At 42.9% G+C, this 13,134-nt stretch overlaps 1 protein-coding gene, 1 long non-coding RNA gene and 1 other non-coding gene across 4 annotated transcripts in view; 2 read left to right on the top strand and 1 right to left on the bottom strand.

Moving 5' to 3' along the window:
• The window catches only part of CLIC5 (chloride intracellular channel 5), a 158,002-nt gene that overhangs the window by 97,359 nt on the left and 47,509 nt on the right, over positions 1–13,134 (bottom strand). Inside the window, exon 1 of one of the 2 annotated variants that reach the window (XM_014837495.3) lies at positions 3,725–4,163. The exons of the other annotated variant lie outside the window; for it this stretch is intronic. Within the exon in view, the coding sequence (XP_014692981.3) occupies positions 3,725–3,787 (63 nt within the window). The 5' untranslated portion in view covers positions 3,788–4,163. Of the gene's footprint in view, positions 1–3,724; positions 4,164–13,134 lie in introns of those variants that run through there. 2 annotated transcript variants of the gene reach the window in all.
• LOC106828764 (uncharacterized) lies at positions 2,058–5,285 on the top strand. The gene is made up of 3 exons (XR_006531981.2): positions 2,058–2,282; positions 3,350–3,696; positions 4,714–5,285. It is a non-coding gene; the product is annotated as an uncharacterized lncRNA (long non-coding RNA).
• LOC123288488 (U6 spliceosomal RNA) lies at positions 6,858–6,964 on the top strand. The gene has a single exon (XR_006532187.1). It is a non-coding gene; the product is annotated as a U6 spliceosomal RNA (small nuclear RNA).

The raw sequence follows: 13,134 nt of genomic DNA, 5'->3' as shown, positions 1-13,134 counted from the left end.
TCCCAGGACTCAGCACATCCTGTGTTTGTCTTTCCAAATCACCTTCCATTTTGCTTTTGCTTCCTTGCTCTTCCCTCTTTCAATAAACTACACTCACTGCCACTATCAACTGACCTGTTGTCCTCCCTTTACGATCAAAGTCCAAGCTGCATATGATCTCATTTATTCTCAAAATAGTCCTGCGTGTGAGGAAGGAGCCAGGCGTTTGTTCTCTAAGGCAAAGCTGGGACCTGCAGGTCAAGAAAGGTTCTATCTGCCATGGAATTCATCTCATTATTTGGTTTCAATGTGTTCATAGCAAGTTTCAATTTACAAAGTGCTTTCGCCTATTTGCTCTTGTGGAATCCTCACAGCAAGTGCGTGTGGCAGTATTTTCATAGCCAGGGTGGCCACATATCCTGATTTGCCCTGAACAATCCCGGGTTACACCTGCTGCCCCAGTCTAACTATTGGTGGCACCCCCTTTCACTCTCAAACCAAGTGTCTTGGCTTGGACAATAAATTATATGGTCACATTATTTATAATGACTCTCTTGTTCGAAGAGGGGGCTATTGAGGCTCATATGTTCAGAGTCACTCAGTTAATTATAGGCAGAGACAAGACCTGGACTCATGTCCCGTGTCTTCAAACCTCTGCCCCATCCATGGGTATCATGAAGCACTAGAATCAGAGCTGATCTACTCAACACTTTCTTATATAGATGAAGAAACTAAAAATGGGGGGAAACAGTGTCTTAAAAGTCACTATTCAAATGTTCCCTGGAAGGGCGAGACTTGGAGCCCAGGGCAGAGATGGGCTAGTAACGTATCAATAACTGTCATGTTGGATGGCACTTGAGAGCCCAACTTGGCAAAAGAAAGGGCAAGGCCTGACATACGGGTGTTCGGAAAAGGAAGAGTAAGAAATTTAGAGTCTAAACTGCTGGATTTGAGGACTGGATCTGAACGTCATTTGCTGTCTCCCTCTGGGCACTTCACACCCCCCTCTAACAGGACTAGTCATTCTTACTTCCCTAGGTCACCAGGAGAGCAAACTGCAGCTCACCCAGTGCCCTGACAGCATCAAGCCTCCCCAGGTCCCTGTGAGTCTCATTTATTTGCTTTCTTCATTTTTCACATGAGTGAACCAAGGCTCATGAACAAGGATGCTGGGGATCCAATGACGTAAGGTATTTGAAGGTGCTCATAAATCCTAAAACGCTGCCATTTATTATTATTATTATCACCCGCAGCAGCAGTAGTAACAGATAACAATAGGCAATTGATGTGAGACAGAAGTGTATGTCCTTGAATCTCCCTGGATGACCGAGGTTTTGAATGACACGCCCAGTAGACAGGCAGGGTTGGGGAAGCGAGTGTTAAAGATGACCACATCCCAACTCTCTGGGTGGAGCCCGGCCTGCCTGGGAGGTTTCCTAGTCACCAACCTGCCAGCCCTGCAGAAAGCACCTCACATGCCTGACACCCTCAGCAAGAAGGCCTCTTTTCTTATGAAAACCATACAGCTAAGAGTAACTTCAAACTCTGGAAATGCCTGGTTCTGTAATTCAGGACATCGCTTCCCTGAAATGAAACCATTCAAAGCCTGCCCAGCGCTTTATTTCACAACTATTTTCAGCCTTTACTTATCCCTGTAAGTGATAACTACTAACCAGATGCTCAAAAAAGGGGGAAAAAAATATCAAAAGAGTTTTCCTATCTGATTTTTTGTTCCCCCATCAGTCTGGATTTTGCACTCACCACAAAGGCCTGCCTGGCTCTCACGGGTTGCTTTCCTTTAGGGAAAAAGCAAATGACAACACAGGCATTTTAGAACTCTTTGGGGGCACTGGGGCCTGTGCAGTGAGCTTTTTAGATAAATGGAGAAAACTTCCAAAGCTGACCGCATGAAATTCCAAAGGTGCCAGCAGGACCCCTCTCCATGCCCAGCACTGGGGCCGAGAGCTCCTTCTTCTCTAAAGAGTCAATTTGTGTTTCAAATATCTTTTAGGAACTTGACACCGTGAAACTACTTGCTCCCAGGGAATCTGAGAAAGTCCTAGAATAGCTTTCTTCAAGGAGAGCAGCAAGACTTGCCGCTTTGTTAGAGTTCTCTCTATTCACTCCGGAGACGGCAGGCCTGGCTGCTGAGATTCAGGGCACCCCTGGCCCTCGGTCCAGCACTGCCCAGCCTCGGAGGGGATGTGGCCTTCTTCATCACCTGGGTGGGCCAGAGGACCTGGAAATCCTGCCCAGAGGGCTCCCAGCAACCAAATGAGGACAACAGAAGCCACATTTTAAGGGTGAGAAACAGGCTGAGGAAAGCTAGTGTCAGTAAATGACTGGTGTAATTTCTACAGATAATTTTGAAAAACGAAACCCAAAGAATGCAAAACCCAGCGGAAGAAATTTAACAAACCTTTGCAGTAGGCTAGGCCAAATGGGACGGCCCACCTCCCAAGTGTAAAATAAGTTACAACTAATTTTATATTTTTTAGGCCCAAAAGGTACCAAAGACCAAAAGATTGATATCAAGATTTATGTACATCTAATACTTTTTTTTTTGCAAAAACCTCTCTATTTGTTTAAGTAACTTGTAGATAAGAATCATTAAGCAAACTAACATCTTCTCTATTCCAGGGAATATATTTGCCTCTTAAATTCAGCCAGAAGGAACCCGGACCAGCGCTGAGGACTCTTTCCTTCTCAGTTACCTGCGTATTTCTAGGGAAACTGCATTCTAAGATTTGTTTCCCCTTTGTGAAAGGTTTTGCCGCTCAGGCGGCCTGCCCACTCCCCTCCCCCAACTCCTGGCGACTGTTTCTGCACCGCCCTCCGCCCTGGAAACAACTCTCCTGCCGCCTCAGGTTTCCCCGCTTCTGCGGCGTCGGCACCGAGGACTGATCAAATGTTACTTTCTTATTACACCAGCGAACCGGGAAACGCCGCCGCGGCCTGCAGCCTCCCTCCCACAGGTTGCAAAAGAAATGCAGTAGCTTTGACGTTAGACTTTTTCTGCCCAGAGAGCAAGGCGACTTAATTAGTTTTTCCATTGTGCCCCGTCAGCCCAGTCGGCCCCAGGGTGACGGGGCCCTATCCCCTATTGGCAAACCCGTAGCATTTCCCGATACCACCCTGCAGAATCATGATTAGGACAATAATCATAACGTCGGCGAACAGAGGGTTTTCTGCTTTGCAGGTCACAGAGCAAAACAGCATCTTTGTTTCCCTTTTGCTTTCTTTTAGTAACTCTGAGTAAAAGAGAGAAAGGAGATTTTAAGAAATGATAATTTTGGTTTGCCAGAGAGAACTGTATCAGTAACGTTTCCTTTTCTCTCCCTTTCCTCTCCCCCACCACCCTGAATTTTAGGAGAAGGTTCACGGGCCCAGCCAGGTTCCTGCCATCTCGGTACACCTGGAGATGCTCTTGAGGACCGCCAAAATCGCGCCGGGCCGGGCTCTGGCCCCATGGTGGTGATCGCCTGTCCTGCAACGGGTTTGACAAACTGCCGGGCCAACTGTCCAAGAAGACAGCCACCTGCCAGATTGCACCTGACTCTATTCGGCCCGGGAGCGCCGAAGCGAGGCTCTCTGGCCTGCAGAAAGGCCACCCAGGGGACCGCGAGGGCTTGCCCGCTCTCCCAGGGGAGGTCCAGCATCCCAGCGCGGTCCGCGCGCGGCACGTGAGCCAGGCGAGCCCGGCTGGAGGCGCAGCAGGTGCGCGGGCGCCGGGCCGCCGACCTACCTTCACGAAGAGTTCGATCTCGGGGTCCCTGTCGTCCCCGTTAGCCGTCGCCGCGTCCGTCATGCCGTCGGCGCCCGGGGCCAGCGTCCCGGGCCGGGGAGGCGCCACCTCTGCGGCACCCGGGCCAGCGCTCTGCGCTCCTGCTGCTGCCGCTGCTCGGCGGAGCCCCTCTTCAGAGCCGCGTTCAATATTTTTTTTTCTCTAATCTATTTCTTAAGCCGGGGACAGCGATGTCTGAGAGACCAGTGTCCCGGCTGATCACAGGGTGGGGGACAGGAGGCAAGGGCTGGAAAGGTGGATTCAGGGATGGCCGCAGGTCCTGTGAGCAACAAGTGCCGGGCTGCAGAGAGGTGTCACAGGATCCCCGCCTGTCAGCGATCCGGCGGTGGCGGCCAGCGCGCCCAAAATAGCCGGCGGCCGTGGGGCGGGGTCAGCGGGCGGGGGCGGGGGCGGGAGGGGCACCCCGAGAGCAAGGCCTCCGCCCGGGCTGGCCCCCGCCCCGCCCCCGAGGCCCAGAGGATGACCTGGGAAAGGTAAAGAGCGGAGGGAGGGGGAGGCGAGGAGGAGGAAGAGAAGAGATGCTTCAGTCTTATGCTTCGTTGATGAAGCGTTAGCTCCTCCAAGTTACTCCACTAGCAGCCTTACCCCACCTGGACAGCCCCCTCCTGCCTCAGCAACGCTCTGAGTGGGGAGGAGCTGTGGGGAGCAGGGTAGGGAAGGAAAGGACCTCGAAAACAGGTCACTCGCCATCCTTGCGCTGAGCAAATAGGGTAGAGCAAGGCAGGGCGGGGTGGGGGTGGGGAGTTGTAAGTAGCCGGTGAGCCAACCGGGTCAGGTACAGTGGAACCCAGGATCCTTGACTTCTAACCTTCTGGGCTTGTTTCTTCTTCTCTTTTCTTTCATTTTTTTTGTTTTCTTTTGCTTTATACTCTTTTCTTTCCTTTCTTTTCCACTCATTTCATTTCTGTTCTTCTCTGTTTGCTTTTTAGCGACGTATGATAGACATACGGAAAAAATGCGCATGTCCTTAGCGTACAGTTCAACGAACGCTCACAGTCTGAACGCACGCGTGAAAAAGCAACAGCAGAGGAAGAAATAAAATGTTAGCTACACCCCGCCCGCCGAAGCTCCTCCTAGTCTCTTCTCTGTACCTGTCCTCCACCTTCACCCCTCTCCCCACCAGGGTAACCATTATCCTGACTTGTAGCAGAGCAGGTTGGTTTTGCCTGGAATCTTACAGTAAATGCAGTGTGTACTCCTTGATGCCTGGCTTCTTTTGCTCACCATTATATGTGTGAGATTCATCCATTCTGCTCCGTGTGATCGTAAATCATCCATTCTTATTGCCACAATTTACTTATCCATTCTTCTGTTGATGGACGTTTGCACAGTTCCCGGTTAATGACTTGCACGGATACTGCTGCTATGAACAGGCTATCAAACATCCTGTCGTGAGCACATGGACACTTTTCTGTTGGGTACACACTTAGGAGTGCAATTGCTAGCTTATAGAGTATGAGAATATTCTTCTTGAATAAACACTGCCGGATGATTTTCTAAAGTGTTTGTACCAATTTACATTCTCAGCCTTCATTTCTTTTAAAAGTAGGTACTAAGTCTTTCCCATCTGGAATCTGGTCAGCTTCTGTTTGTTTTCTTTGCCTTCTCTTTAGTTAATCTTTTTTGTGCCCTGTCTTACCTTACTTACAAATATATATTTGCTTCACAGTTTTATAGGAAAAACAAAATACAAATAAGTAATAGTACTTATTACATGCCAGGCAAAAATGCTAAGTGCTTTACATATCTTAACTTGTTTAATCTTTACAAAAGTGATATTATTCTAATTTTACAAGTGGGTAAACTGAGGCATAGAGTATTTAAGTAACTTGCCTCTGGTCATCCAGCTAGGGCATGATGGAGTCAGGATTTGAACCCATACACACTGAGCCTGTGCTGTCGACTGATCAATTCACTGCCTCTCTCAAACTTAGTGCACACTGGGTAAGTCACTTTGGGGAAGCAAAGACACTGCCCTGGTTTTAATGGAGATTGAAATCCATTTCAGTATAATAGTCACGTGGCAAATGGAGGGGCTACGTAAGTTCGCACATAGAGAGATTATTTGCCCCAGTTGGAGGGAGTAGAGGAAAAGGCCTCACAGAGTGGAAGGCACTTCAGTTGAACCTTCCTGAATGGGCAGGCATCTGATAGGCAGAGAGGATGGCAAGGTGTCCTGACCACCCTTTATGACAGGCTGTTTCCCTGTAAACTCCAAGTGCAAATAACTCCTTCTTACTGAAGAAAGCAGTCACCAAGCCCAACCTGCAGTCCTCATGGTACACTACAGCTTAATCAAGGTGAGGTTTAATTGCTGTCTCCTCCTCCTTGGTTTCTGGCTTACATCACCAAAGCCTTTAGAGAAACAGTCACCTTCACAGCAGGACATTTCGAGCCAATGACTGCATACTCTGGAAAGGACAAAGTTGCACAGGGAGACTGGTACCTTCACTGCGTGCTGCACAGACTCACCACTTTCCTGCTCTGGAGTGTGGACAATATTTGCAATGCAATGTGGCAGAGGTAAATAAAATTATATGCATAAAATGTCCTCGAGGTTTTTTTTTTTTTAATGAAAGATGCTTTACACATGTGATCATTTTCTTGGTTATGATCTAAGCAATGTATGGTATGACCTCTGCTTCCCTTAATCCCAAACCCAGCAGAGTTAGCTTTTATTTTATCTTCTCCAAGTATTTGCTACTTATTGGAAAACAAAACAGTTCCCTTTTAATTTTTAGATAATACCTCGCATTTGGACATCCCTAAAGATAACTGATAGTTTTGATATTATAAGCCTTCATCTTGCAAAAAAAAAAAAGAGTCTGCTTTGTTATAAAATATTTCTGTGCATATTTCTAGTTTTTAATTCCACATTCTGCTTTAGCTCAAGATAAAAAGACTTCATTTTGTATTCTTTAATGTCAAAGCATAATTAGAGTCAATTTTAGCTTTGTCCAGAGAAAAACAATTCCCTGATCGTAGTCTACTTCTAATGAGAATCATAGTTTCACAAACTTGGTGCAAGTTTTGGATGAATCTTTACCAGGAAAGCACTTTAAAAACATATTTAGTGCTCAGTGTGGCAACACATATACTAAAATTGGAACAATACAATGAAGATTAGCATGGCCCCGATGGAAGGATGACATGCAAATCTGTGTAAAAATATATCTTTTTGTATGATTGTTGAAGGAAAAAATTATAAGATTCTGATGGAGTTTTCAATAGATTCAGATTCGATGATATGACAGCTGCAACATAAAAGGAGGAGGTAAAGGGATTTATATAGTGGTAAGATTTTTATCCTTCACTTGAAGTGTCACACTGTGAACTCTAAACCAATTGAGAAAAGTTAGGTGTGTATATTGTAACAACTCCTAAAGCAACAACTATAAAAGTTATACAAAGAGATATAGTGAAAAAACCAATAGATAAATTAAAATGTAATGGCAAGAAATATTCAAATAATCTAAAAGCCAAGACAGAGGGGGAAAGAGAACAAACATATAACTAAGAATAAAACTAATAATAAAATGGTACACCTGAATTCAACCATGTCAATACTTATACTAAATATAAATGGTCTAAACAAATCAATTAAAATCTGGACATTGTTGGATTGAATTAAAAAATCCCTAAGACCCAACTAGGTGTTGTTACAGAATTTCACTTCAAACATAATATCAATAATTTAAAGGTAAAAAGATAGGAAAAGAAATAAAATGCAAAAGAAAGTTAGTGGCTATATTAATATCAGACAAAACAGACTCCAGAACAAGGAAATTATCAGAGATAAAGAGAGATATTTCCTAATGATAAAAGAGTCAACTCCTAAAGAAGATATAACAACCCTAAATGTGTATATACCTAATAACAGAGCCTCAAAATACATAAAACAAAAGTTGATGTAACTAAAAAGAAAAAGAAACTAATACAAAGTTACAGTTGGAGACTACAACACTCCTCTCTTAGTAATTGATAGCACAAGTAGACAAAAAATTCAGCAAGAATATAGAAGACCTAAACGATACTACCAAACAATATGACCTAATGAACATTTATAGAATATCCTACCCAAACAACAAAAGAATGCACATTATTTTCAAGGACAGATGGAACGTTCACCAAAATAGACCATATTCTGGATCACAGAACAAACCTTATCATTTTTAAAGGAATGAAGTCATACCAAGTATGTTCTCTGACCACAGTAGAATCAATTAGATCAATAACAAAGATATATGAAAAACCTTTGAATATTTGGAAATTAAGCAATACACCTTAAAAAATTCATTGGTCAACAAGGAAGCCTCAAAGATAATTAGAAAATATTTTGAACTGAATGCAAATGAACCTACAACATATCAAAATTTGTAGAATGCAGCTAAAGCAGTTCCTAGAAAGAAATTTATACATGAAATGCCCTTTTAAGAAAAGAATAAAGGCCTCAAATCAATACTCTAAGCTCCCACTTTAAGAAATTAGAAAAAGAATAGCCAGCTTAACACAAAGCAAGAAGGAATAAAACTATAAATTTAAGAACAGAAATTAATGAAATTGAAAAAAGATAAAATAATGGAGAAAATCAATGAAACTGGAAGCTGGTTCTCTTAAAAAAATCAATAAAACTAATAAACTTCTAGCTATATTTACCAAGAGAAAAAGAGAGAAGATCTACATTACCAATATCAGGTATGAAAAATGGGGTGTCACTACAAACCCCACAGTCCTAAAAGGCAATAAGGGAATACTACAGGCAACTCTCTCCACATAAATTGGAAATTTAGATGAAATGAACCAAATCTTGAAAGACACAAACTAACAAAATTCATTCATGAACAAGTAGATAGCACAAATAGTCCTTTATCTATTAAAGATATTGCATTCATAGTTGAAAATCCCCCCAAAGACCCATATGTCTTCATTAATGAATTCAACCAAAAATGTAAGAAATAAATAACAACAGTTCCATACAATCTCCCAGAAATGAGGGAAGAGGAAACGAAGGACTCATATCCAGAATTTGTAAAGAATTTTCAAAACTCAAAAATAAGAAAACAAGAAACCCTATTAAAAAAAATAGACAAAAGATCTGAACAAACAGTTCACTGAAGAAGACGTATCAATGGCAAATAAGCCCTTGAAAAGATAATCCACATCACCATTCCGTAGAAAAATTCAAACTAAAAGAGAGATACCACAATATAACTATTAGGATTCTTAAAATATACACATATGGCACACATGATAATCCCACGTTTTAGCAAGAATACAGAGCAACTGGAACTCCCATACACTGTTGGCAGGAATACAATTTGTACTGTCATTCTGGGAAACAGTTTGATAACTTCATATAAAGCATACACTTACCATATTACTCACTTACTATCTCTTGGATATTATCCTAGAAAAATGAAGACTTAGGTTCTCCCAAAAACTTGTACATGAATGATTATAGTAACATAATTCATAATTGATCCAAACTGGAAACAACCCGAATGTCCCTCAATGGGTAAATGAATAAACAAACTGTGGGTCATTCATATGATGCTGTACCACTTAGCAATAAAAAGGAATGAACTAGGGGCCGGTTCAGTGGCCGAGTGGTTAAGTTCGTGCGCTCCGATGCGGCGGCCCAGGGTTCGAATCCTGGGCGCGGACATGGCACTGCTCGTCAGCCCACGTTGAGGCGCCATCCCACATCCCACAACTAGAAGGACGTGCAACTAAGATATACAACATGTACGGGGGCGGGGGCGGGGTCGTTGGGGAGATAAAGCAGAAAAAAAAAAAAAAGATTGGCAACAGTTGTTAGCCCAGGTGCCAATCTTTGGGAAAAAAAAAAAAGGAATGAACTATTAATAGGTGCAAAACATAAATGAATCTCAAAAGGTCACATACTGTTTGATTCCATTTATATGACATTCTGGAAAAGCAAAATTATAGGGATGGAGAACAAATCAGTGGCTGCCAGGCATTGGGGTATGAGAGAGTTTGACTACAAAGGGGCAGCATAAGGGAATTTTTTCAGATGAAGGAACTGTTCTGTATCCTGTTTGTGGTGGTGGTTACATATATTTCTGTGTATGTTGAAACATATAGAACTGTATGCCAAAAAAGCGAATTTTCTGTATGTAAATTTTTTAAATGATCAAGATGCTTAAAACACTTCAAAAAATGTAAAGCCACTAGGTTCTATTTCCACACACCCTTCCACACATTCTTTGCTTCAAATTCTTAACATCAGATCTCATGTTACCATTGACTTGAGAAGCATAAGGCAGATCTCTATTCCATGAGATCTAGTGCTTCTAATTATCATCAATAAAAGAGGACAAACCTTCACCAAAATAAAAAATAAAACAAAACAAAATAAGTATATTTAGACTGGGAGAGTGTGTATGTGATAAAAGGACATTTATGATGAAATAATGATGACTCTTATAGAGAGATTTTCCAGAAATGTTCACCTTGTCTAGTACAGGGTATAAGCATATCGCTAGTTACAAGCTTCAATTTTTATGTACCTAGTGATATTTAGTTGAACCTAATCACTCTACCCAGAATAGCAGCTACTTGTATGGGAATTACATTGTTCCACTCTTCCATTCTTTAAGAGGATCTCTTGAACAATCCCAAGGACTTCGGGTTCAAGCTGAGGGGATGGGCAGATTTTGTTGACAGCTGCAGAAGTACCAAATACATTGGGTCTCTGCGGGAGGACAAGTGGGTGTAGACAAAGGGAGGTGAGTCCTGGAGGGATCACACCTACATGAGGTCACAGGTTGGGCTGTGAAGAGGATTGGGTTGGGTTTCTAGTTCTATCTATTCCTTTATAAGTTAACATGCCCTTGGGCGTGCCCAACATTACCAGTCATCTTTGTTCCCTCAGCAATCAGCCTGCTTGTGCTCAGCAAAGGGAGAGGCCTGGGGATGGGCTGGACTGAATCCTACAAAAATCCGTGTCAACAACCATCACTCATCCCACTGATTCACTCATTACTCATTCCTTCAACCACTGTTTTGGGGGGTGCCTACTGTGTACCAGCTGCTGCTGGTGCTCTTTCTAGAATCATCTGAGAGCACACCATGTGCATATCACTTCCTGATGATAAGCAGTCTTCAATCCTGCATTATTCCTTCTGGGTTGAGTCATGTCTTTCCCACAAGAGCGAAAGCTCCTTGAGGAGACGAATCCAGTTTTGTGTTTTTCTGCATGACCCACAGAACATGACAGTCCTTTGTTAAACTTGTAAACAGACTGATAACAATATTCCCAGTACAGGGACACACTCAATAAATAATTGTCGATGGAATCAATTGATGAATAACTGCCACCTCTTGTATTCACAGCCACCCCCTCCACTGGGGATTCTGCCCTTACTCACTCAAAGGCTGCCATCAGTGAAATGGACATTACAGTGTGCAGTTTTATAAAGAATCTAATTTTGAACTAATACATAGGAAAGAGTTATATACTAAAAATAATAGTTAACATTTTCTAAGAGCTCACCATGTGCCAGGATCTCTGAGTCCCTTAATAGCTTGTTTCATTTCCATAATAACCCAGTGAGGCAGGTGCTGTTAGCCCCATTTCACAAATAAGAAAGCAAAGACTTAAAGAGGTTAAGTAACTTGTCCAGGGTCACATGGATAATTATAAACAACACAGTTGGTACTTGACCCGGTTCTCTCCATTGTTGAAGCCCATCTTATTAACCGCCATGCTTTACTGTGTATGTGAAGTGAGCTGCGGTTGGGGAAGGTCGGGATGCTGCTAGAGACTTAGAAATTGCTTATGGTATTGGTGGAATCAGTGAATGACTGGTCTAGTCCAAAGAAAGCCTGGATTTGGGGATTCTGGAATCCTCCTTTACTCTGCTCAAACTAAGAGGTACCCAGAGATGAGCTGAAAAAAGAAGTAGGGAGCAAGAGGTAGCACACACACACAAAATACCCAGCCCCCAGAGAAAGGAAAACCATAGGAAACAAAAGCCAGGAGAAGCGACCTGAGGTCATGTTCTGTTGCATCATCACAAATTTTGGGCAGGGTTCACTTCACTGGTGATCGTCCTCACTTAACAACAAAGTTCATACTGTAGCCACAGCAAGATCACATAAAAATACAACTGTTACACAAATACATTTAAAAAAACCTGGGACGGGCTTCAAGATGAACCCATGTAACAAGATTAAAAAAAAACTGTTGACGCATATTGTTTTGATCCACATATCTGACTTTCTTTTGGCCAACAGGCTCATCATGTCTATTGACCAGAGATAGTGGTTAATAACTCAGAAAAGGGGATGGTGTTAAAGAGGACCAGGGTTGGGGGAGAAGCAAGATGAGAGACATTGTGGGGAAAAGTCAGCATCTATACAGGTGAGAGCAGAATGCAGACTGTTTTGAGGGAAGTCGGCAAATATCCATGACAAACAGATTGAAGTTCTGAAAGGACAAGTGAAGTGTTGTTACAGTGATTGACAACTAGAATCCATTCACCCTTTTGTTAAAGGCCGCCTCCCTGACACTGTAATTTTCCTTGGGGATCTACACCTTCTCCATTCACAGCCCATTCAAGGGGAGCTTCTGGGGTGGGCAGGTGACTAATCTTGGCCAACAGAAGCACAGAATCCTGTGACCACAGTGATTGGATCAAAAGGGACACACAGTCAGCTTGGATCCAATGAGATTTAATTCTGAGACTCTTGTCATAAGTGTGTATAAGGGACAATTTTTCCTTCTGCTGGACTTACGGAGAAACTAGGATATGATTCTGGAGCTGCTTACACTCTCTCGCCACCACTAAGATAGAGTCTGACTGCCAGTAAAGCCGACAGAGAGGAGACTGGGCCAAGAGATGGAGAGAGGAAGCCCAAACTCTGCTGTATTGGAGGGAGTGGATTTCTTAGTGCCTGAAACTTGATACCCGAGAATTCCCTGTCCTCATAGTCAATACAATTTCTTTCTGGCTCAGACCATCTTGAGTTGGGTTTTCTGATGTTTGCAACTGGAGATTTATACCCACAACATTAGAGCCTGCATAGAATAAAGAGGGCGGTGGGCAAGAGATGGTCCACGTGATAGAAAAAGATTCTAGGGTTATTGCAAGGTGGACATGAGTCAACAACACAGTGATGCACTTTAAAAAGGAGGCCACATCCTGAGATGAGTAAAAAGTATTATTTTTTAAAGTTACAGACCCTCATAAAAACACTGTATAGTCTTTTCAGGTCCATAGGCTAAAGTACAAAATGAAAGTAAAAATGCATTCAGACAAAGTTACAGAGAAAGGCCTTATGTGTAGATTTAAGGTGATCATAGATAGCTGCAGAATAAAATGGTA

Source organism: Equus asinus, chromosome 8 (genome assembly GCF_041296235.1).
Source record: "Equus asinus isolate D_3611 breed Donkey chromosome 8, EquAss-T2T_v2, whole genome shotgun sequence".
In the NCBI taxonomy this organism is placed as follows: Eukaryota; Metazoa; Chordata; class Mammalia; order Perissodactyla; family Equidae; genus Equus; species Equus asinus.
Note: the sequence above shows the minus strand (reverse complement) of the source record. Positions and strands in the feature narration are given on the sequence as shown.